This window comes from Lathyrus oleraceus, chromosome 7 (assembly GCF_024323335.1).
Source record: "Lathyrus oleraceus cultivar Zhongwan6 chromosome 7, CAAS_Psat_ZW6_1.0, whole genome shotgun sequence".
In the NCBI taxonomy this organism is placed as follows: domain Eukaryota; kingdom Viridiplantae; phylum Streptophyta; class Magnoliopsida; order Fabales; family Fabaceae; genus Lathyrus; species Lathyrus oleraceus.
In genome coordinates, this window is record NC_066585.1 from 99,872,893 (window position 1) to 99,895,960 (window position 23,068).

The 23,068-nt window shown below is 35.2% G+C and overlaps 1 protein-coding gene across 1 annotated transcript; it reads right to left on the minus strand.

The window, feature by feature from the left end:
- Positions 1-86: 86 nt before the first annotated feature.
- On the minus strand, positions 87-8,775 carry LOC127108132 (calcium-transporting ATPase 4, plasma membrane-type). The gene is made up of 7 exons (XM_051045553.1): positions 8,340-8,775; positions 3,828-3,882; positions 1,779-3,724; positions 1,535-1,693; positions 1,258-1,429; positions 868-1,166; positions 87-692 (listed from the first exon to the last, which is right to left on the minus strand). The coding sequence occupies exons 1-7, from the start codon at positions 8,508-8,510 to the stop codon at positions 381-383; spliced, it is 3,114 nt and encodes a 1,037-aa protein (XP_050901510.1). The 5' UTR covers positions 8,511-8,775; the 3' UTR covers positions 87-380.
- Between the last annotated feature and the right edge of the window lie 14,293 nt (positions 8,776-23,068).

Sequence of the window (23,068 nt, forward strand, 5' to 3'; positions counted from 1 at the left end):
AGCAAAATTTCAGAGGCATTCTGAATTCATTCTTAATTAAAAAGAGTGCATTCTGAATTAAAAGAAACTCTACCATATAAATATAGTTATCAACTTTAAAGATGTATACAATTTTATTGTAAACTACAAAAATGCACTTATCAACAATAGTGTTCAAGAGATCTCTACTTTGTGCTCAACAATTATAAACATCATTATCAATTTTGCCAGTGTTGAGATATTTGTATTACAAACCAAAAAAATCAAAGTAGCTTGGATATAGATTCTTGTAAATGTTCAAATTTAATTCAAATCTAAAAATATTGAATTAGATAAGAACAAAAATATTCAGGGACCATACTCTTGTAATAATTTGAACCATACTCTTGTATTAATTTGTTCTAAGCTAGCTCAGGACCAGATGGAAGTGCATCGTAACCATCATGGTGTTGTTTATTTGTAGTATTTTTGTTTTCAACTGGGATGCATTTCAAGATAACAGCTACAGGCATGCTAATTGCTCCAATTAAAACACTGAGTAACCAGAATTGCCAGCTTAGAGGCACAGTGCTGGCAAATGCTCCAAGAAATTCAACTATCACCGCTTGAAATGCGACGGTGGCAAAAATTATCATCAAGAATATCCAGCTGTCAAACATGCCTTTGAATATGTTTATCTTTTCCATATCTCTGCTGTTTATCTCATTAAACACCTGCAAACAAATAGAAGACAATGGGAAACAACAGACAATAAGTGCAAAACAATGTGCTGTACCTTTGTCTACAAAAACAATGTACTCCTATACATTAAAATGACAAACTGTAAAAGTAACATAATCCCTAATTTACTGTCATTTGTCTGTAAACAAAATATCGACACATTAGTACCTGACAAAACACAAAAGAGTTGAATATCAAAGTGTTAAGCACTTCAGTTGCATCTGAACCACCAATTCTGAGTAGCCTCTTGCCATCAAAATTTAGAATAGCAAGCACAATTAACTGATAAATACTCTGTCCAATGATATTCCTCCACATAGTTTTGGTGATAAAGCTTGTTCCCCTTCCCACCGGGGGTCTTTTCAAAAGTCCATCGTTGGGAGGTTCAGTAGCAAGGGCTAAAGCTCCTAGAGTGTCCATAATCAAGTTGACCCAAAGTAACTGAACAGCTGTGAGTGGTGCAGACCCTGAAAATAAGGAAAACTATATCATAGTACCTAATGTTCCTTTGAAACATGAAAAAGAACATGAAAAAGGAAATCGATTAACAAAACAAACCAGTGATGCATGCAGAGACGAAGTTGATAATAAGCGCGACAACATTAACTGTTAATTGAAACTGCACAAATTTTTGAATGTTTATATATACTGCTCGTCCCCATTTCACCACATTGACAATAGTTGCGAAGTTATCATCCATTATAATCACATCAGCCTTTTCTTTGGCGACCTGTAAATAGTTTTAATGTCCCAAAAAATAATTATTTGATATACCAAACTAACATTACACTTAATTGACAGAAATTAGAATCAACATGGTAAACAAGATGCATACCTCGGTTCCAGCTATGCCCATGGCAAGTCCAATGTTTGCCTCATGCAATGCAGGAGCATCATTTGTTCCGTCGCCGGTAACAGCAACCACCTCACCAAACATATTCTTCAAATTGGTAACTAACTTATGCTTGTCGAGCGGTAAGGATCGTGCCATCACCTGAGACCAAATTCAATACATAATAAAGGAAAGTTCAGAATTTCAAGAGACTTGAAAGTCACAAAATATACAATGAGATCATAACCTGGATTCTCGGTATTATATCCTTCAGTTGCTCAGTGGACAAGTCACGAAAGCTCGGTCCCTCTATGGCTACACCATCATCGGTAAGTATACCACATTCCTTAGCTATAGCTTTAGCTGTATTTATGTTATCACCAGTGACCATGCGGACGGTTATTCCAGCTGCGATACAAGTTTGAACAGCTTCCTTAACACCAGGGCGTACAGGATCCTTGATTCCAACTATAGCTATTAGAGTATAACCACTATCAGGAATTTTTGTTCCTCCCCGCGTTTCATTTATATCTTTGACTGCCAAACACAGAGTTCTTAAAGCTTCAGAGGCAAAGCTATTTATAACATCTAAGACGACATTTGCGCGATTTGCAGGAAGATCAACTACTTGCCCGTTGCAATCAATAATTTTGTCACACATTTCTAATATTATTTCAGATGCACCTTTGCAGAAAGCTTGAACACTTCCATCAGGGAGACTGACGAGTACAGACATCTTTTTTCGGACTGAATTAAAAGGCTCAAGCTTAAGTATCTTATAAGCTTTACTATGGTTGCGAGCATCAAAATCAGAACCTAAAAGCAAGCCAAATTCCAATAGCGCTGATTCTGTTGGGCTTCCCAATATTGTGTTCTTTCCATTTTTATCCTTAACTATTTCAGCAGAAGTATTTTGACATATAGCCTGCAAAAGTATGCTCAGAACTCCTTCTGGTATGTTCGTTTTCAGTTCATCTGCACTCTCATTACCTTTCAATTGGGTGGTATTTTCACATATCCATATTTTGTTAACCACCATATGGTTAGTGGTCAATGTTCCTGTCTTATCTGTACAAATGCAACTAGCTGAACCCATTGTCTCGCAAGCAGAAAGATGTCTTACGAGTGCCTTGTCATTCATTAATTTTTTCATAGCAAAAGCAAGACTTAGTGTCACAGCCAGTGGTAATCCTTCGGGAACCGCGACAACTATTATGGTTACAGCAATTGCGAAGAAGTTCAGTAGCTTTGTTGCATCATTTGAAGACCAATTGCTAAACTCACCATGAAGTGCTTTTTCAACAAGAAACCTTATAGTCAATACCAAAAATGTCACAATGGCGAAACCCAAACCAATTTTCCCAATAATAGTAGCAACGCCATTCAATTTCACCTGCAATGGTGTCTCATCATCTCCTCCCTCGTTTAGAGTTTCCATCAATTTTCCCCATTCAGTCCTCATGCCAACAGTTGTGACTAACATCTTCCCCTGACCATCCTGCACTTTAGTTCCCGAGAGAAGGAAAGGGTGTTTTTCAGTTATAAATACAGGTTCACTTTCACCTGACAAACTCGATTCATCAATAAGCAAAGAGTATCCAGATATATAAGTTCCATCAGCTGGAACTTGATCTCCAGTTGACAAATGAACAATGTCACCAACTACTACATCATAAATCGATATTTTCTTTCTTTTCCCATCCCTAGTGACCTGAACAAAAATCTTTTTCTTCTCTTTGTCCAAATCCATGAACTGTAGGGATTGTTTGTAATCACTGACAGCAGTAACAATGACAACCAAGAATATACTGATTATGATTCCGACCCCATCGTACGTTCCCTTTGGCCACCCTTCAGTGGCAATTCCAACACCTATAGAAATTACGGCACAAACCATGAGAATAGTTAGAGTTAAGTCCTGCATTGCATCCCATACAAACATCAGGAACGTTCGTGGAGGTTTCTCCGTATAACGATTGACCCCAAAGATTTTTTGTCTGCAATCTATACTTGCTTCACTGACACCTTCATCAGTAGATACCGACAGTTTCCTTGCAATGGCTTCAACTCCACCATTATTACTCAAGTTCCTATAATCCTGACTACGGACAATAGAAGCGATCTCATTTGGATGAATCTCAAAACCAGCTTCTGTTGCCTCTTGTGATAACTTGTATTCAACTCGGTTACCAGCTGCATAAGAAAAACAGATGAGCTTAGAAAAACAGTTGAAGAGAAAGTAATTAATTCTAAAGCAATGCCATGAACTTCAAGTACTGAATTTTGAGTACCATACCATCAATAAACTGCAATGCTGCCTTCTGAACATAGAGAGCAATACGAATTTTTTCCTGATGGTGTAAATAAAGTTAATATAGCCAAAGTGGTACTGAGGAATTGACAATATATACATTAATGATTGTATATTACAATAATAAGAATAATGTCGTTATTGAATTTTTATTTTAAATCTAGATATTTTATGTGAATTTAAAGGCTGAATCCATTGGCATAAATGAAGGTTTAAGCCCATTAGTCTTTTTTGAGATAGTATGGTAGATGATATAGTCCTATTTGGAGAGTTGAAGAAGGATTTAAACGAGAGATTGAAGACTTGGAGACGAACTTTAGAAACGCATGATTTTCGTCTAAGCAGAAGTAAGAAGTAACACGGTGTATATGGATATAAGTTCGGCAAAAGAAGAAGTGTTTCTAACAGGAAACTTGGAGAGCACGTCATTCAACAAGTCTCACGGTTTAAATATCAAAGGCCTGTAATACAAAACGATGGAGAAATAAAAGGGAATGTAAATCATCGAATTCAAGTTGAGTGGCTGAAATGGAGGAGGGATTCAGGGATTTTTTTTACATAAAGATACCGCTCAAGCCGAAGAAAAACTTTTATCGGACTACGGTAAGATCTACGATGTTGTACGGAACATAGTGTTGGACGGTTAAAAATCAACACGAGAATAAAGTAAGTGTAGCAGAGATGAAGATGTTGTATTAGGTGTGTGATAAGCGTAGACAGGATAAAATTAGAAATGACAATATTAGAGAAAATGTTGGGATAATGTCTATAGAAAAGATGGCGGAAAATAAATTTAGGTGATTTGGATGTAGGTAATAGTCCTATGAAATTTGTGATTAAAAAAATAGATCAGATATAAAGGAGTCAAACAGCTGGATACTCCCTTTTTTTTTTTCCTTTTTAATTATTATTTTTTAATTTTTTACACATATCAATAAAGCTAATGATTGTGGTTACTTTTCAAGAAATAAATTTCCTTTTATCTATAATACCTTTAACTTTTTATTATCTTAACTTAATTTTTCTCTCTCTATAATAAATAATTAATAATTAGGGATAATTTTGACAACTATCATCAACACTACTTTGAACTTTGAAAACCACAACTAAAAAGAAATATAAAATTTTGACAAAAGTGGGACCGGAGGGAGTAGTTAGAGAAAGGTATAGAAAAACTATAAGAGAATTTATTAAGAAAATTTTTGAAATTAGCGATTCAGATATAAAAATGGTTCTAGATAAAACATTATAGTGAAAGTTAATCTATGCAGTCGACCGCACTTTTCATAATAAGACTCTGTTATTGTTGTTATTGTCATTGTATGCTGGCTTAATTTATTTTTGAAAGGTATCTGACACTGACGTCCAGCTAGAGCTTAAGATTGTACTAGTACCAATAATGTAGCTATTGTACCCATGTTGCTGTTGCTGGTAAATTTAGAAGAGAAAAACGTGCGATAAACCAAGTACAATATCGAAAAGAAAATATTAACTGTCCCCAACCAACATCCACAATTGTTAAAACCAGATGACATGGAAACTATAGGAAGCAACTAGTTTTACATGCTAAACTTTCAATTGTTATGATCAAATCAACCATTCAACAACCAAACGCGTTTGAAGTAATTGGTCAATTCAAGACCAACAAGAAGTCAATGGTAGTTAAGTTGTTTCCTAATAGACTGCAACAGGTGACTGAGTACCTTGTTTCCGTGTCAAGAAAGTTATAATGGAACCAAATCATGTCCACATTTCTTATAAGTTATATTCCTTTTTATCTTTTTAATTCAAAAAAGACAGTCCACTTCAATGATAGATAATTTTTTAAAAACACTTTAATAACAAATAACCTCAAAGACCGAAATGAACAATCATGAACACAACAATGGGGATCCACCAAAGAAAAAACAAATATATTTTATAAAACTACTATACTTTCTAATTTCAAATGTTGCTAAATACTACTACATTTCTTAAAAACAGAGAAATAATAAAGAAGCCACACATATCCTAATTTCAAATTTTGCTACATGCATTTTCCGGTCAATAATCTAAACAAAAATTTACTTTTTAAATTAATTAAATAATATCTAATATAGATCATTGTTTAATAAATTTAAAAATTTTATTTATAATAGTGACTCGTATTCACTTTTTTTTTATGAATTTAATTTTTTTTTAATATAGGATTGGAGCCTCCAAATGAAAGATTTTAGAAATCATGAAAAAATAGTCATGTTATCAACTATTTGGTTCCACTTTCTCTGGTTTATTTCCCACTAGTTGTCACACTGTCCATCAAATTTATGCGTTATTGTCAGACAATGATAGCATATTTTGCTGGGGAAATTTCGTGGAAATTTCCATGCCTTTCTCTCCTAATCCTATCACTAGGTTGAATAGATTCTTTTAAAGGGACGTTGAATACATTAAAAGAAAATTATTCATAATACTTTTAGTTATTTATTACACTAAAAAACTAGATAAAATGATATGATAAATAAAAAAACATTTTGAAAATTAAAAAAAGAGTTTAATGGATATGCTCTTATATTATAAAATGATTTTACAGTTTCATCCAATAGAAAACCAATTGTCATTAAAAGAACTTTAAAATACAGTGTAATATGATAGAATATATGATTGTCATTAGTTCAATATAAAAAGATTAGTGATATTAAAGGCATAATTTTAAAATCATTATTGTTATGTCTTGTCTGAATGATTAAACCAAAATACTAGACCTCTCGTTTAAATTGGTTATACTGTACTAGTGAAAATCGACTTGTTCGCACTTCGCACTAAATATACATGTTGATACAAATTTAATAAAAAAACCAAATGAAAATCAAACTTGTAAAGAGATTTTCTTTTTAAGTGTATGTTTGGTTTGTTGTTTGGAATAACCTAAAAGTAATTTTAAAGATGTAGAATTGATTTTGAAATGATTTTAAGATGTTTGGTTCTTCTAATGTAAAATTGATTATACGTTCAAAATTAATTCTACTTAAAACTACAATTTATAGTTTTTAGTTTAAACGTGTTTAACTCACTTTTACGTAAATCTATCCAAAATAATTTACTTACATCCAACTTACTTATAATCAAAATCAAATCTACAAAATTAATTCACTCATAATCAATTCTCCTCATTATATGTGAACAGAGCTTTTCATAACTCTTTTGTTTACATTTCACAATACATCCTTAAATCCTAGCTAAAAGTTGATATTGTTAGATAAAAAATAATTATTAGAGTTCGAACTTATTTATGAATTTCTAACAGTTATTAATTATCATTTTGTTTATGGGTAAAAGAATAATATTTAAAATACATTTTATACAAAAACAAAATTATAATCAAATAAATAGGTGTAATTTACTGGTATATATATAGAACCATCAAAATAGACTAAATCATAGGTAGAATCATAAGATTTGTCTTAGAATTATAATCAATATTTTTCAAGATTTTTTTAATCTTACTCTAAAAAGCCTATTACCTAGTAGACTTAACCCGTATATCTCAGGTAGTCTGGTAAATCCCCTTAACTATAAACTTTTAAAATATATATTAATATTAATATTTATGTTATCATTCTAAAACAACAAATTAATTTTTCTCACCTAACTATATTTTATCCCTGTTCATCTTTCTCTTTTAAATATTATACATAAATAAATGTAAATTAATATTTAATTATTTTGTATTTTACTTTATAATTTTTACATATTCTATAAGTTTCTTTTATGTTAAATCACTAAATATTATTTTATATAATTTAGATCATGTATGACATATTATAGTATTTTAAAATATAGTATTTAAAAATATATTATATTTAAATAATATATTTTTATTATATTTATAATAAATATTATGAAATTTTATTTTAATTTTTGTATTAAAACTAATATAAAAAATAGTCAATTTAGGATGAATAAGCCAAAGTCCGTAAAGGATCGAGCTCGAGTATAGTAACTTTTGGATCCATTTCCGACTCTATAAAGTATGATGCATGTTAAAGCCACCCAGCCCGTTTGTGATGTTGTTAAAGATTGAATTATGGACTTAGAGCTGTAACAATTTTAAATAACATGAAAACACCATTTTCCTAAACAATATTTTTTCTTAAAATAGAACAAATTAATACAGTCAAAATAATTATATTTAAAAAAATTATTCACAACAATGCAAATCCATTTTATTGTATTAATATTTCTCTATTATTGCTTTCCCATTCTACTAACTAACAAATGGACATTCAATGAGAATTAGTTGCGTGCATAGCTTTATAAAAAGAAATATACATTAACTGAAGTCTCTTTTATTATGGTTAAATTAATTTATTTTGTTGAACAAATTTAAGCAAATATCTTATAACTGAGAGGTCATTTTTTCTAATTTAACTCTGAAAATGCAATAATATAAAAGTTTGAATGCGAGCTTGTTTTCCTATTACTGTTAAGGTTAGGGAAAGGAGAAGAGAAAGAAACCTTGATTCCGTGCTTAATCTGTTCAGCTTCGGAGCGTTTTTCAAGATCGGCAACCATACGGAAGCGCCTACGGCGGTTTTTAACGAGAGTGACGGCGGATCTCCATCTCCGAAGAGCTTCGACGGAAGGATTTTTGGGTTGAAGGTCGAAATCCTTGAGCAGACGTTCCATAACGGTAGATTTAGATTTACAGTGTGTCAGAGAGGCCAACGCGAGAAACGGAGACCGAAACCGCGAAAATTTTGAACATCTGTGCTCGTATACATACAGAGTGGGTGGGGACTAGGGAAGGGAGAAACTTGCTCGCTAGAAGAAATATTTTTAGGTCACTAGAGTACCGTTCTAATCTTCGTACAAAGAGTCTTCTTTTTATAATTAATGGAACTCACGTCCTCAGCTTCTTTTGTCAAAGGGTTCGTTTATTAGTACGGCTGAGTGAGCAAGGGAAATAAATTGGTTATAAATTAGCGTAGAATTCTTTCATGATTCTAAATTTTTTTACTCAAATAATTTAATTTTTTAAATTAATTTCCATAATGATTCATATTTAAAAAAAAAATCTTAAAATACTGGAGTTTCAAATATAAAAAAATTGTGTTGGCAAACAAATTGGCAACAACTATATATTTTATTATGGAGACATCAATTGTGTTGGCGACTGTACATAGTGTTATCAATTTAATTTTTATCGGTGTACATATTTTTTAGAGAGACGCAAATGGACCTGACACCAATATACATTATAATTTTTTTTGTTATAAATAGAGGCATCTCATACTATTTGCTTCACTTCACACTTCATTTTAAATTTTTCTTTCATTTTCATCACTAACTCTATCATGATTGTTAAAAGATATAGACATGTATGTTATTCTGCAACGAAATTTTTGATGAAAATTCTTTTTTGGAACATTTAAATATTCGAACATCTTCAAAGGAGTTTGAAAAGTTGGTTAGACAAGGAGATTAATGATTGGAAAAGAATTCGAAGTATCGAGAGGTTTGTTTCCTATTAATTTGTTGCAGATGAAAATAATGTTACATGACATATGTGGGTGTGAATTAGAGATGACAATGATTTTAGGGATATGATGTCTACACCAAATGACATTGCTTTGATTGTTATAATCTCATAGATATGTTATGGTGTTAAGTCTTTTTTATCTTCTTTTTTTTTGTTGGTTTATGCGTATTTATTTTTGTTTGCTATGTCTTATGTTGTAATCAAAGTTTATATATATATATATATATATATATATATATATATATATTATATATATATATATATATATATATATATATATATAAAACAAGGTTATAAAAATTTCAAGAATAAATAAATGTTCATGTAGATCTTGCTTCAATATTGGGACATTTTGTCAGATTGTGTCCGGGTTGACGGTATAAACCACACAGTCTTACCATTTTATCAGTTATATCCATTTCTGTTTTAATCTGCGTGTTGTTAAGGCGATCCTTTTTCTTTCGTCGCATATTTTCCTTGTGTCAAATCATATCTCCTTGATATGCAGGTCAATAATCTTCCAATGATACCGCTGTAAGTTATTATTGTACACATTTAAAGTCATTCACAGGTAGTCTTTGAAATTGTAATCAGTTTGATTATTGGATTAAGTTCTGTTGAGAAAGCAAAATTACTCTGGCGAGCGGGCAGGACTAACGGTGAACTGGGATAAAAATAATGTGTCATTTTTATCATTGTTGTTATTATTTTTAGATCACGAAAAATTGTCATATTTGAAACCCAGTTCAATTCTCTCTTTCTTGTGTTTCTTGAACCTTCAATATCACATGTTAAACAAGGTTTCACACATAAAGCTTCCCCTTTTGCAGATCTGAATTTGATAAATCAATAGTTTATGTGATAGTAGTGGATTGTTTAGCTTTTGTTTATATAGTGTCCTCCTCTGACATTTCATATGGATTTGACTCCTTATACTCCATTGAGCTTAGAGGAGTATCGATTTGGCTAATTTGAGTCTCCAAATGTTTTATACATGAAGGAGAATTGCCATCCAAGGCGCAGCGGAATTTAAAATTTCTCCATTTAGTGATCCTTACGAATGGGCATGATCAGTGATAGAATCGTTACCTCTTGTGGCGATCACGAACGTTGAACGATGACAACGTCTCAACTCAGTCCACACGAACGGATTCCTTCAATCGCAGTGCTAGCTGTTATGAATGAAGGCTTTGAGTGAGAGAAAGAGAGATACGAAATTCCAACTCTTCAGTTGTGTTGTATTCCCATACAATGCTTCTGCACAAGAGTTCTATTTATAGAACCACTTGTGTGGGCTTCAAGCCAAAAAACCCACTTAAGTGCATTTTGCCCATATCTCATAATATGCCAAAATCACTTAAGTATTTGATACCTTACCATATTTCGTATTCTACTTAAGGGCACCATACATTACGGTATTCCTTAATTACTTTATCTCTCATCAATCCGTCCTTTGTGTGTGACCCTGTAGGTTTTCGCGACGTTGGCAATTATATTAAATCACGCATTTAACATAATAAACAGTGAGCGGTATCTAGCAACACATCACTGCTACCCAAGACACGAAAATGTCATGTGATCTGACAAAACCTCCTGTGATAATAATTATGTGTATAATTACCCCTTTACCCTTATGTCTATATTGAACACAAGGTATAGACCGTGTCATCCTTGTCCAGTTCAATATTGGGCCCATAAACATTTATCCCGTTATGCAGGATGGGCAAATTCCATCTAGGACACTCATGTCCCTCAGCATGCTTCGTGGAGTACCCATCAACTGTCTTTATGGTTATCCAGTTACAGACAATGTTGGATCAGCAATAAAGCACTCAACTCTACATCTAGGATCCATAGTGGTTTCAGGTCGAAGAGTGGTATACACCATTATCACCATGAGAATAACTTATGACACTTTGCATAACTTTCTATATAGTATTCTCATAGCGGGTCAATCCGGTATAAACATTACTCTTAATATTCATACTTATGTTTAAGACTTGATAACTCTTTATCCATGATCCATGAGATGTGATCATCAATCTACAAACATAATAGTCTCAATGCTTTAATGTTATCCCACTTCACAATAAAGCTCGACTACGGATACTTTAAGAATAGTGTCCTTATGTTTAATGTGGTCTCATGATCAAGTCACACTTGATGCATTAAACAGACTAGCTATTCTAGGGACTTTATTAAACAACCGTAATAAAGAAAAGGCCTTTTATTATTAATAAATAATTCGATACAAGTACCAAAAGTATTTGCCTCTAGGGCTTACACCAACAATCTCCCACTAGCACTAGAGCCAATCAGGCATACCCCTTATGCCCATTGATCTAGTATGGCCATCATGCTTCTGCTGCGCAAGAGGCTTTGTCAGTGGGTCAGCAATATTGTCAAGTGTAGGTACTTTACATATTTTCACATCTCCTCTATCTATTATCTCTCCAATGAGATGATAATTCCTAAGTATGTGTTTGGATCGTTGGTGAGATCTAGGCTCCTTAGCTTGTGCGATAGCACCATTGTTATCACAATAGAGACCAATGAGATCCACAATGCTAGGGACTATGCCAAGTTCACTAATGAACTTTTTGATCCAAACAGCTTCCTTTGCTGCACTTGAGGCAACAATATACTCGGCCTCGATTGTAGAATCAGCAACTGTATCTTGCTTTGAACTTTTCCAACTCACAGCGCCACCGTTCAAGCAAAACACATAACTAGATTGCGATCTAAAGTCATCCTTATCTGTCTGGAAGCTAGCATTGGTGTAACCAATTACAGCCAACTCTTCCTGACCTCCATATATCAAGAATGATTCCTTAGTCCTTCTCAAGTACTTAAGGATATTCTTAACAGCTACCCAATGGGCATCACTAGGATCAGATTGGTACCTACTCGTTGCACTTAAAGCATACGAGACATCTGGTCGAGTACATAACATGGCATACATGATAGATCCTATTGCAGATGCATATGGAATCTTATTCATGCGTTCCATTTCTTCCTTAGTTGAAGGGGATTGTGTTTTTGATAGACACAGGCCATGTTGCATAGGTATGAATCCTTTCTTGGAATCATGCATATTAAAGCGTCTCAGCACTTTGTCTATGTATGTACTCTGACTTAGGCCAAGCAGTTTTCGTGATCTATCTCTATAGATTTTGATTCCTAATATATAGGCTGCTTCACCTAGGTCCTTCATAGAAAAGTATTTCCCCAACCAAGACTTTACTTGTTGCAGGGTAGGGCCATCGTTTCCAATGAGTAATATGTCATCTACATATAACACCAGGAACACGATCATGCTCCCACTAACCTTCTTGTAGACACAAGGCTCATCTTCGTTCTTGATGAATCCATATTGTTTTACCGTTTCATCAAAACGAAGATTCCAGCTTCTGGAAGCTTGCTTCAATCCATAGATTGATCTTTGTAGCTTACATATCTTTTGGGCTTCTTCTGGTATGTCAAATCCTTCAGGCTGTGTCATGTACACATCCTCAAGAAGATTCCCATTAAGGAAAGCAGTTTTGACATCCATCTGCCATATTTCATAATCATGATATGCAGCGATAGCAAGTAAAATCCAAACAGATTTAAGCATTGCAAATGGTGAAAAGGTTTCATCATAGTCAACCCCATGAATTTGTTTATATCCTTTTGCAACCAGTCTTGCCTTATAGGTATGTACTTTACCATCCATGTCAGTCTTCTTTTTGAAGACCCACTTGCATCCTATAGGATTAACTCCTACAGGAGGCTCTACCAAGGTCCAAACTTGGTTTGTGTACATGGAATCCATTTCAGATTTCATGGCTTCTAGCCACTTCTCAGACTCGGGACCAGTTATGGCCTCTTGGTAGGTCACAGGCTCATCTTGATCCATGAGTAATACATCACCTTGATCTGTTATGAGATATCCATATCTCTCAGGTAGGTGACGTATCCTGCTTGACCTACGCTGGTCTTGTTCTACTTGAGCAGGTTGCTCTTCCACAACCACTTGTGTCTCCTGCTCTAATTCCTCCATAGGTGTATCAATGCTTTGTGATTCTTGAATTTCTTCAAGCTCTACTTTCCTCCCACTGGTTCCTTTGGAAATAAAATCCTTTTCTAGGAAAACTCCAGTTCAAGCGACAAACACTTTGCCCTCAGAAGGATTGTAGAAGTAATACCCTCTTGTTTCTTTAGGATACCCCACAAATAAGCATTTGTCAGATTTTGGCTCAAGCTTAGTTGAAATTTGTCGTTTCACATAAACTTCGCAACCCCAAATTTTCATGTAAGATATATGTGGTTTCTCACCACTCCATATCTCATATGGTGTCTTCTCAACCTTTTTGGATGGAACACGGTTAAGTGTGTAAGTTGCTGTCAACAACGCATGTCCCCAAAAGGAGTTTGGAAGATCGGCGTGACTCATCATGGATCGGACCATGTCTAACAGGGTTCGATTTCTTCTCTCAGATGCACCATTCCATTGGGGTGTTCCAGGAGGAGTGAGTTGGGATAGGATCCCACACTCTTTCAGATGGTCATCAAACTCTAGGCTTAAATACTCACCACCTCGATCTGATCGAAGAGTTTTAATATTCTTACCTAGTTGGTTTTGTACTTCATTCTTGAATTCCTTGAACTTTTCAAAGGACTCTGATTTGTGTTTCATTAAATACACATAACCATATCTACTGAAATCATCAGTAAATGTGATGAAGTATTGAAAACCTCCTCTGGCTGGTATGTTCAGTGGTCCACATACATCAGTATGTATGAGGGCCAAAAGATCATTAGCTCTTTCACCTTTTCTTGTGAATGGAGACTTTGTCATCTTTCCAATTAAACAATATCTGCATGTCTCATATGATTCATAATCAAAAGAGTCCAAGAGTCCATCTTTATGGAGTTTGGAAATGCGTTTCTCATTTATGTGGCCTAATCGACAATGCCAAAGGTAAGTTGGATTTAACTCATTAGGTTTAATCCTTTTAGTATTAATGTTATAAATAGGCATTTCAAGATCAAGGACATATAGTCCATTGTTCATTTGTGCAGTAGCATAGAATATATCATTCAAATAAATTGAGCAACAGTTGCTCTTTATTATAAATGAAAAACCAAACTTGTCCAAACAAGAAACGGAAATAATATTCCTGCTAATTGCTAGTACATAATAACAGTTCTCTAACTGAATTATTAAACCACTAGGTAAAGTCAATTCATAAGTTCCTACGGCTAAGGCAGCAACCTTTGCTCCATTGCCAACTCGTAGGTCGATTTCACCTTTTGCCAAATCTCTACTCCTTTTTAGTCCACGCACATTTGTACAAATGTGAGAACTGCATCCAGTATCTAATACCCATGATGCAGAAGTAGATAAATTAATTTCAATAACAAAAATAACTGAAGTTGGAGTCTCTACTCCATTCTTCCTATCTTCCAGGTATTTTGGGCAGTTTCTCTTCTAGTGTGCGGTCTTACCGCAATGGGAGCAGGTGCCTTCTTTTTCTATGCTTCCACTAAGCTTCAAAGCAGCAATAGTGGGTTTGGGTTTGGCAACTTCCTTGCCTTTCCCTTTATCATGTTTGAGGACAATCCTCAGGTTTCGGTACCAATCTAGAAAATTTGTCCCAGACAATTTTTCCTTGTCAAGGATTGATCGCAAGATGTTGTTAGAGGTGTTTGTTGTCATGGTAATCTACACAAGGATTAATGAAAATATAAGTATCATTGACATATTTAATTAGGCCTTTAATTAAATATGTTCCCACTATTTTATTCAAAACAAATGACCCTCATCATTTGATTCGGAAAATCCCGTTGGAAGATTTTCTAGTGGTCGAGATCCATATTTCACTTCGTTCTAAGTCCGCGTAGGCGGATTACACAAAACTAGGTTATTTAGGTAGGAACTCCTTCCAATTGTATCTCATACAACTCTCAAAAATTTCAGTTGGGTGAATAACTCCTTATTCCAATCCATCATATGGATCATTCCCAACTCTTGCTTCTAAACATATATATAATCTTATTATAATTTGTTTAGTTAAGTCTGACCTATTGTTTTAACAGTTGGATATTACAATTATCCCATCGCACCTTACTAATATAGAACATGCACCTCGCGTAGGCGAAACCTACATTATCCGATACTAGTCTTGATGAGTGTTAAAACTTGGAAAGCATAAACTTAATATTTAATTTGAGGGAATTGCAATTATTCTGATCTCACCGGCTTATTTATCATATAAATCGCCTCTCACATGCATCAACATACATTCACATGCATCAACATACATACATACATAATTGTAGCGGTGTATTCGTCGCTATATGATTTATTGATTAAACCATAAGCAATGTATACAATGAATCGAGTCGCCACCGCACTTTTATTTATCCTAAGGACTGGTTAAAAAGCGAACAAAAACCTAAGAAGTTTTACACGTAGAAAACCAATAAAAGATCAGAGAGTCTGGGTAAGGGGTAAATTACACAATGGGAAGGTGTTAGGCACCCATCACGTCCTAGGTACTCCTAGGGAGCCCTTTTCACACTTGTTGTATAAGAATGTTTATTTGTTTTGACATATTGTGCAAACATGAATGGGATGATGAGAAAAGAATGTACAAGTTAATTATTTTTGTGTTTGAACGGATGAACCCGTTGCCTACGTACCTTCCATCAAAGGTAAGGATCAAAACGCCGTAGTTCGGCTAAAAGATTTCCAAAAATTAGTGAGTTCATTTTAAAACACAAGCATTAAGGCTTTTCATTACCAATGGGAGAAAACTCAACCCGAATCAACAATCCACCATGCGAGGACGACTTCAACATACTAGTGAGGGGTTAACCCTATAATAAGTATGGAAGACTTACAATCAACTCACTAAGGATAAGGTAAGATTTACATCAACCACTATGGTAATTGAAACCTAAGGCTAATGCATGAAAACATATTAACAATGGACAAAGCCAAAACAATTGAATGGGTGAAGTTAATTGATTATGATTATTCACAAAATATGGTCAAGGTATGATTAAGATTGATTCAAAGAAGTGTTATGAAAAGTGAAGTTTGAAAAGTCAAGGACTTATGGTCCAGGTTTCTAATTTGAAAAGACATGACAATGTTTGCACAACAAGTCAAAGTTTTTGAAAGCAAAGTGTGAAAAGGTTTAGGACAAAGAGGGTATGGATGACGGAGTGTAAAACTTCTTAAAAAGGTTCACCTCTTGAAATCATATAGAAGATGATTCAAGTGTGTCCTTAGGAATAAGCAACAATGCAAGTAAAATAAAGGCAAGGTGATACCGGATGCCATCAAGGGACTTATACCAATCTCACAAACAAAAGCGGATATCGGATACCAATAAATGGGTTTACACCAACCTCCTAAAGTAAAACAATGATACCGGAAGCCATCAATGGTCTTATACCAATCTCACAAAGCAAAAGCGGATATCGGATACCAATAAATGGGTTTACACCAATCTCCTAAAGGAAAATAAAACTTGGATGTCAGATGCCAATCTATCTGGACTCATACCAACCTCCAAAGGATGATCATAGGAATACAAGGGCCAACAACATGGTCTTACGCTTGCATCCTCACATACAACAAACAAACAATGCACTAAGCAAAGGGGATATGAGTGACCAAATGACATGGTCTTACACTCTATCCCTTCCAAATCATAGGAACAATGGCCAAAGAACATGGTCTTACAATTGTCCTCAATGGGTAAACTCAAACATGGATCACAAAATATGCAATGATGATCATGCAATAATGAACAATCGATGATGATAAGTGCACAAAGGAAAGCATGCAAACATGTACAAATGCAACAAACAATCAATCAACAAAGTCATTTAGCACCCACTATAACCAAACACTTAGGCTCAATCAAAGGGTTAGACTATGAAGTCAACTGGAATAGGGTAAATGGTGCTCTTAACCTTGACATTGAGAGCCAAGGTGAAGCAGATGAAAAGATATGAGGGGTGTGCCTCATCACTCTTATCCCTGGTCAGGGAGAGCATTGAATATCAGAAGGTGTGGGAGTTCAGAAAGATGGAACTCTCTCCACAAGTTAGACTTGATAGATCTTGGGTTTTTACTCACTATGCATCAACACAAGTGGTGTGAGCAAGGTGAGAGACCCACAGAATAGTAGGAGATAGGCTACATATCTCTTTTGTCTACCAATTGCCTCATATGAGGTCTTTACCTGCTTGGGGACAAAGTTAAACAATCACAAACATCGCCTCTTAAGGAGGACTTCAGACAGTTGCCTGGCTAAATAACAAGCCAAGTCTTCCAGACTACATGGAGACAAGAGAGTCTACCTCAATGCTTAAGCAAAGCAAAGCAATAGCAAGTTCTCAAAGGAACTAAAGCGACTATGGTACCTGAAATCAATCAAATATAATCAGTATCCCAATCACAAAGTCAAAACAGACAAGTTATGAACCAACAGACAACACAATCAATCACATGTGCAAAGCACAAACTCAAAGCAAATGAGTTAGCATCCTACAAAATAAAACAAGTTAGTTCATGATAATCAATTAAACCAAACTCAATCAACTTGAATTAATCTCTTCAAAGCATTTGCTTCTTAACCTGAAAAGACAACTCAAATGTGAGAAGTGAACCCTTAGGCCAAAGCCTAGGGTCAAAAGGAGGTGAAAAATTCAAAACAGCAAGTGAAAATTGATCAAAATCAAGATTTATCAAATAAGAACAACTTCCAGTTGGTCCCATATCCAAAACAATTCACCAATTGCATTTCATACACAAAACATGTCAAACTATGCATCTTGGAATCACATTGGAGCAAACAGAATGATCACAATCAAACCAGTACCAAAATAGCTCAATAAATTCCCAGGAAATTCAAGCTTAAACAGAACACATTCAATGAGCTACATATCAAATTTCATGCTATTTGGACCAGAGGAAGTATGGAAATTAAATTCAACAAGTCATAGTGTACAAGAACAAACTCAAACAAGGCCACAAATCATGTATCAACTTTAGGCAAGTGTAAAACAGAAATGGCATAAGATAAATGAACCACACCAAAGCCAAAATGAAGTTAAACATGTTAAAAATCAATCCACAAAGTTTCAGCTTCATATGATAAGGCATGAGAATTTCAAAAAGCATGGAAGTTCCACACTCAAAAAGAATTCACAAATGACCAAACAGCAAAGCAAAATTTCAATCAAATAGGGAATGAAGATAAAAATCTACCAAAAAATCATGCTCAAACTAGACATACAGAAGTAATCACATGCAAAAATTCAGCGCAATTGGCATAGCATAAGCATGGAAACAAAATTCAAGAAGTTGGACAAAACCTAGTGTGACACACATTGTCACACTCAACTTGATCACATCATATCTACCAATCCAGAAACTCAAAAATAGCAAACTATACATCAAAATCACCAGGAAAGAGTCTAGATCATGCATATAAAATTTCAAGCATTTCCAATAAGGCATCATTATTTTATGATCAAAATGGTAAAACCTATACACAAAGCACACATGATCAAAGGCCTTAGACAAAATTAAAAATCAACCAAGCACAACTTTTGCTATCATGCCTAAAAAAACTAGAAAGAAATTGGAGATGAATGCAAAAATTCCCAGCCAAATTGGATCATCCATGAATTATTTGTGAATTTTTGAAGATTGAAATCAAAATGAAATAAATATTTCACAATTAAAATGAATTTAGATTGCACGGATGGCATTTTGGTAAATCAGGCGAAATTTTGAATGTTGCCGCCTATGCAATACGCTGCGTTTCATTAAAGAAACGCAGCCACCAACCACAACACGCCAAGTGGACGAATGCATGGAGAAAAACAGTAAACAGCATGCAAAAGCGCGGGTGGCGGATCTAAATGCAATTTGGACGCAGAATTTAAGCGTCTTCCTCGTGTTCATCGTCATTCATCATCATCAAGAACAAACAATCACGGAAATGCACAAGACATACATCATTGGAACCAGTGTTCAGCCTAGATCATGAATCTATCATTGATTTCACCTAATTCTAACCACATGCTATGAACCGATCGAAATAAGTTTCACAAACAAATATTCAAATCAGCATATCTAGCTCAAAACCTAATGGATTCGCACGATTCAAGTTTCAGAATACTCAGCAATGAACGATCTATCGAAGTCATATCTTAATTCGAGCAAATGTAAGATTCGAAATCCTACCTGAATCGAAGTGCAGATCTTGATTTGATGAATTCACGACTCGAAACTATGAAACAGATGTACAGTAATGTGTGGACAAGGATATGGAATCAAAATTTCAGCTCGAAGCAACTTGAATCCGCAACAATCTCCAACTGTTATGTGCAAGATCCAAATTCCACTGCCACAATTCTTCAAGATTTCTCCACTGTTAGCTTCAACAGATCCTCAAATCCACCTGTTAATGATGAACAACACAAGATACAGCACCAAGAGTGAAGAATTCTTGATGAACAATTGAAAAAAAAAAGTGTGAGTGAAAATTGAGAGAATTGAGAGAATTTGAGAAATTTGTGAGTTTGATCTGAGATTGTGAAGGTGGATCTGAACTTTCTGTTATGATTAGGCTCTTATAGTCTTGTTAATCCAATGCCTTAATCATGATTAGCACAAATTGGAAGTGATTAGCAAGTTGCACAAGTTATGTCAATTGGCAAAATTGCCCTTTCTCACCTTGAACCAATGGAACAGTAAACTTTTGCTTGCAGCAAGTCATAAATCATGTTTAGAAGCTATTCAAATTGGTTTGGCATGAAAATTCCATGTATTTTTAAAAATCACTATTTTTCCCACCAAATTTTAAATGGTTCACTTGAAAAATGACCTTTTTATGTGAAAGTTTTTGATGAAGTGTAATGATGCATTATGATAGTACGTGTTAAATGTGGTTTTCTCAAAAAAGAATCACCCAAATTGGCCTTTCCATTCAAAAGTTATGGCACTTTGAATTTCAACTTTTTCTGAAAATGATTTGATCATAACTTGCCAACCATAAATGAGAAATGAGTGTTCTTGGACTTTTTGGAAAGGCAAGAGCAAGATCTTCAACTTTTATGTTGGACAAATTTTGATTTGAAGCTCGCTTGGACATGTAATTTTGAGGAGAATGACTTTCCATTTTTGGCAGCTGAAAATTACAGGTCATTACTATTTTGGAAAACTTTTTGTCTGACCTCAAATCCTTCACTGTGGATGTTTGAAATGTTATATGAGGCTTATATGGACTTGAATGAGACCTTTCCAACCATCTCACACCTTCCAATCCCTGATTAAATGCACAGTTGACCACAGTTGACTTTGCTAGGGTTTTGGTGGACTGAGCCATGCTCTGATGAATTTCAAGCCTCTTTCTCTTGAGGTCTTGATACCAAATGATGTCACAACTCATATGAACCTCTTATGAATGATCATGGTGCCCAAATTCTTCAAGAATGGCCACCATCCATTGCTCAATGAATGATTTGACTATTTTGACCTAGTTTGCTTCAGCTGCAAGAAACAAGGTTAGATGACAATATTTTTGTACTTTTGGTTAGTAAACCAATGAAAAGCAATGATATACAAATGCACACATGCTTGGTGACCAAGAACCATACTCACAAGATACCCACCCACTAGGAGGGAAGCAAAGTGCACAATGATCCTTGAGGCAATGATATGATATGATATGATGCCTTGAGGGATCTTAGGGACAAAATTGGGGTCTTACAGATGCCCCTATTTAAGGTCATTCTAGCCGGAGAAGTGAAGTTTAGAAATCTTCATCTCGACGCGGTAGAATGGGCTTAAATAACAGTAATGAGACAAATTTTGGTCCCTAAGAGACCTCATGATGCAAATGTATGCATGCAAAAGACACAAACTCTGTGGGGATAATGATTCACACAGAAGAAAAGACGATCCATCGGAGTAATACCCTCACCAGGAACAGAGACTCTAACAGGACTCTCATGGGGATTCTTATTGGGGGATAGTAAAGAAAAGAATGCGTGAGCAGGATACGACTCCGAGTTGGGGAAAACAAAACTGACACAACGTGCGCAAGACACGACTCCGATTAGGGGATAACAGAAATCGGACTGGAGACCTCACTGGGGAAGTAAAGGACTCAAGCCGGGGAAAGAAGGAAATTCCAAAGGAAAACACTCCCATTGGAAAAGACTCAAGCTGACTCACACAATGCACGTACCGGGGACAACACCAATACAACAACACAAATAGGAATACAACGCCGCTGGGGAAATCTAGAAAAGACTTTCCAGGGGAAGCCAAGGATGAGATGTCACCGGTATAAGGGCAACAAACTCAGGAAGAATGAACATCTAAGACCGGTATAAGGGTGAGAGATATCAATCAATCCAACATCTGAGAAAGACCTGAAAAAGGTACATCACCTCAGGCAAATCTGACTCCACAGGGGACCAAGGTCATAATGGGGAGCAGAAAGGAAGGAACACCAGGGATACCGAAGTATATAATAGGTGACCGACCGAAACGTGAATTGGTATATATGCCAAGACACTCATCATCCTGAAGAAAGCTAGAAAACAGACTTGCTTATAGGATGGATACTCAATTCCACAAGGAATATGAACCTTACTCTGCGGAGAAAACAATCAAAAGATTGACCCAAGAGTGCATGAGACATATTATTCATTACCGGCAGACCGTGAATAATATACTCGAAAAGGAAGAGACACCAGAGATACCGGGGTATATAATAGGTGACCTACCAAAGACGTGAATTGGTATATATGCCAAGACACTCATCATCCGAAAGGAGGGCTTGAAAAAGCAAATCGACTTACAGGATGGACATTCGAATCCACAACAGGAAAACGAATCTTCCTCAACTGGGGACACAAACCCAAAGAGTGCATGAGATATAATATCCATTACCGTCAGAACGTGGATAGAATACTCGCATGAGATATATTAAATATTACCGGCAGACCGTAGATAATAAACTCGCATGGTAAGAAACACCAGGGATACCGAAGTATATAATAGGTGATCTACCGAAAACATGGATTGGTATATATGCCAAAACACTCATCATCCAAAACACAAACTGGTTAAAGGATGGGTATTCGATTCTACAAAGAATACGAATCTTACTCTACTGGGGAAGATCAACAAAGGATTCCAACCAAAGAGTGAATGAGACATACTATTCATTACCGGCAGACCGTGAATAATATACTCGAAAAGGAAAAGACACCAGAGATACCGAAGTATATAATAGGTGACTAACCAAAGAGAGAGACAATCGATACCAAGCATCCGGGTAAACGAAAGACAACTCAAAGAGATAAATTGCAAGCATCCGGCAATTATCCAACAACAAACATTCGATTCCGCAAAGGGAATAACGAATCTTACTCGACTAGGGAAACACAAAAGGCTTCGACTGAAGAGCGCATGAGATATATTATCCATTACCGGCAGACCGTGGATAACACACTCGCATGGAAAATTATCCACAACCGGTTACTGGGTTAATAAAGGATAAATCGACCGAAAAGAAAGGCATCGGGATACCAAACTAGGTATATAATGATGACCAATCAAAGAGAGCAACAATCATTACCAATCAAACGGGTAAATGAAAGGCGATCCGCTGGGAATGAA

Coding starts and splice junctions, on each gene's coding strand:
- LOC127108132 (XM_051045553.1), bottom strand. CDS start 8,510: ATGGAACGTCTGCTCAAGGATTTCGACCTTCAACCCAAAAATCCTTCC. Junction 3,725..3,827: donor AGCATTGCAGTTTATTGATG/GTATGGTACTCA, acceptor TTTCTTATGCAG/CTGGTAACCGAGTTGAATAC. Junction 1,167..1,257: donor CGTCTCTGCATGCATCACTG/GTTTGTTTTGTT, acceptor CCTTATTTTCAG/GGTCTGCACCACTCACAGCT.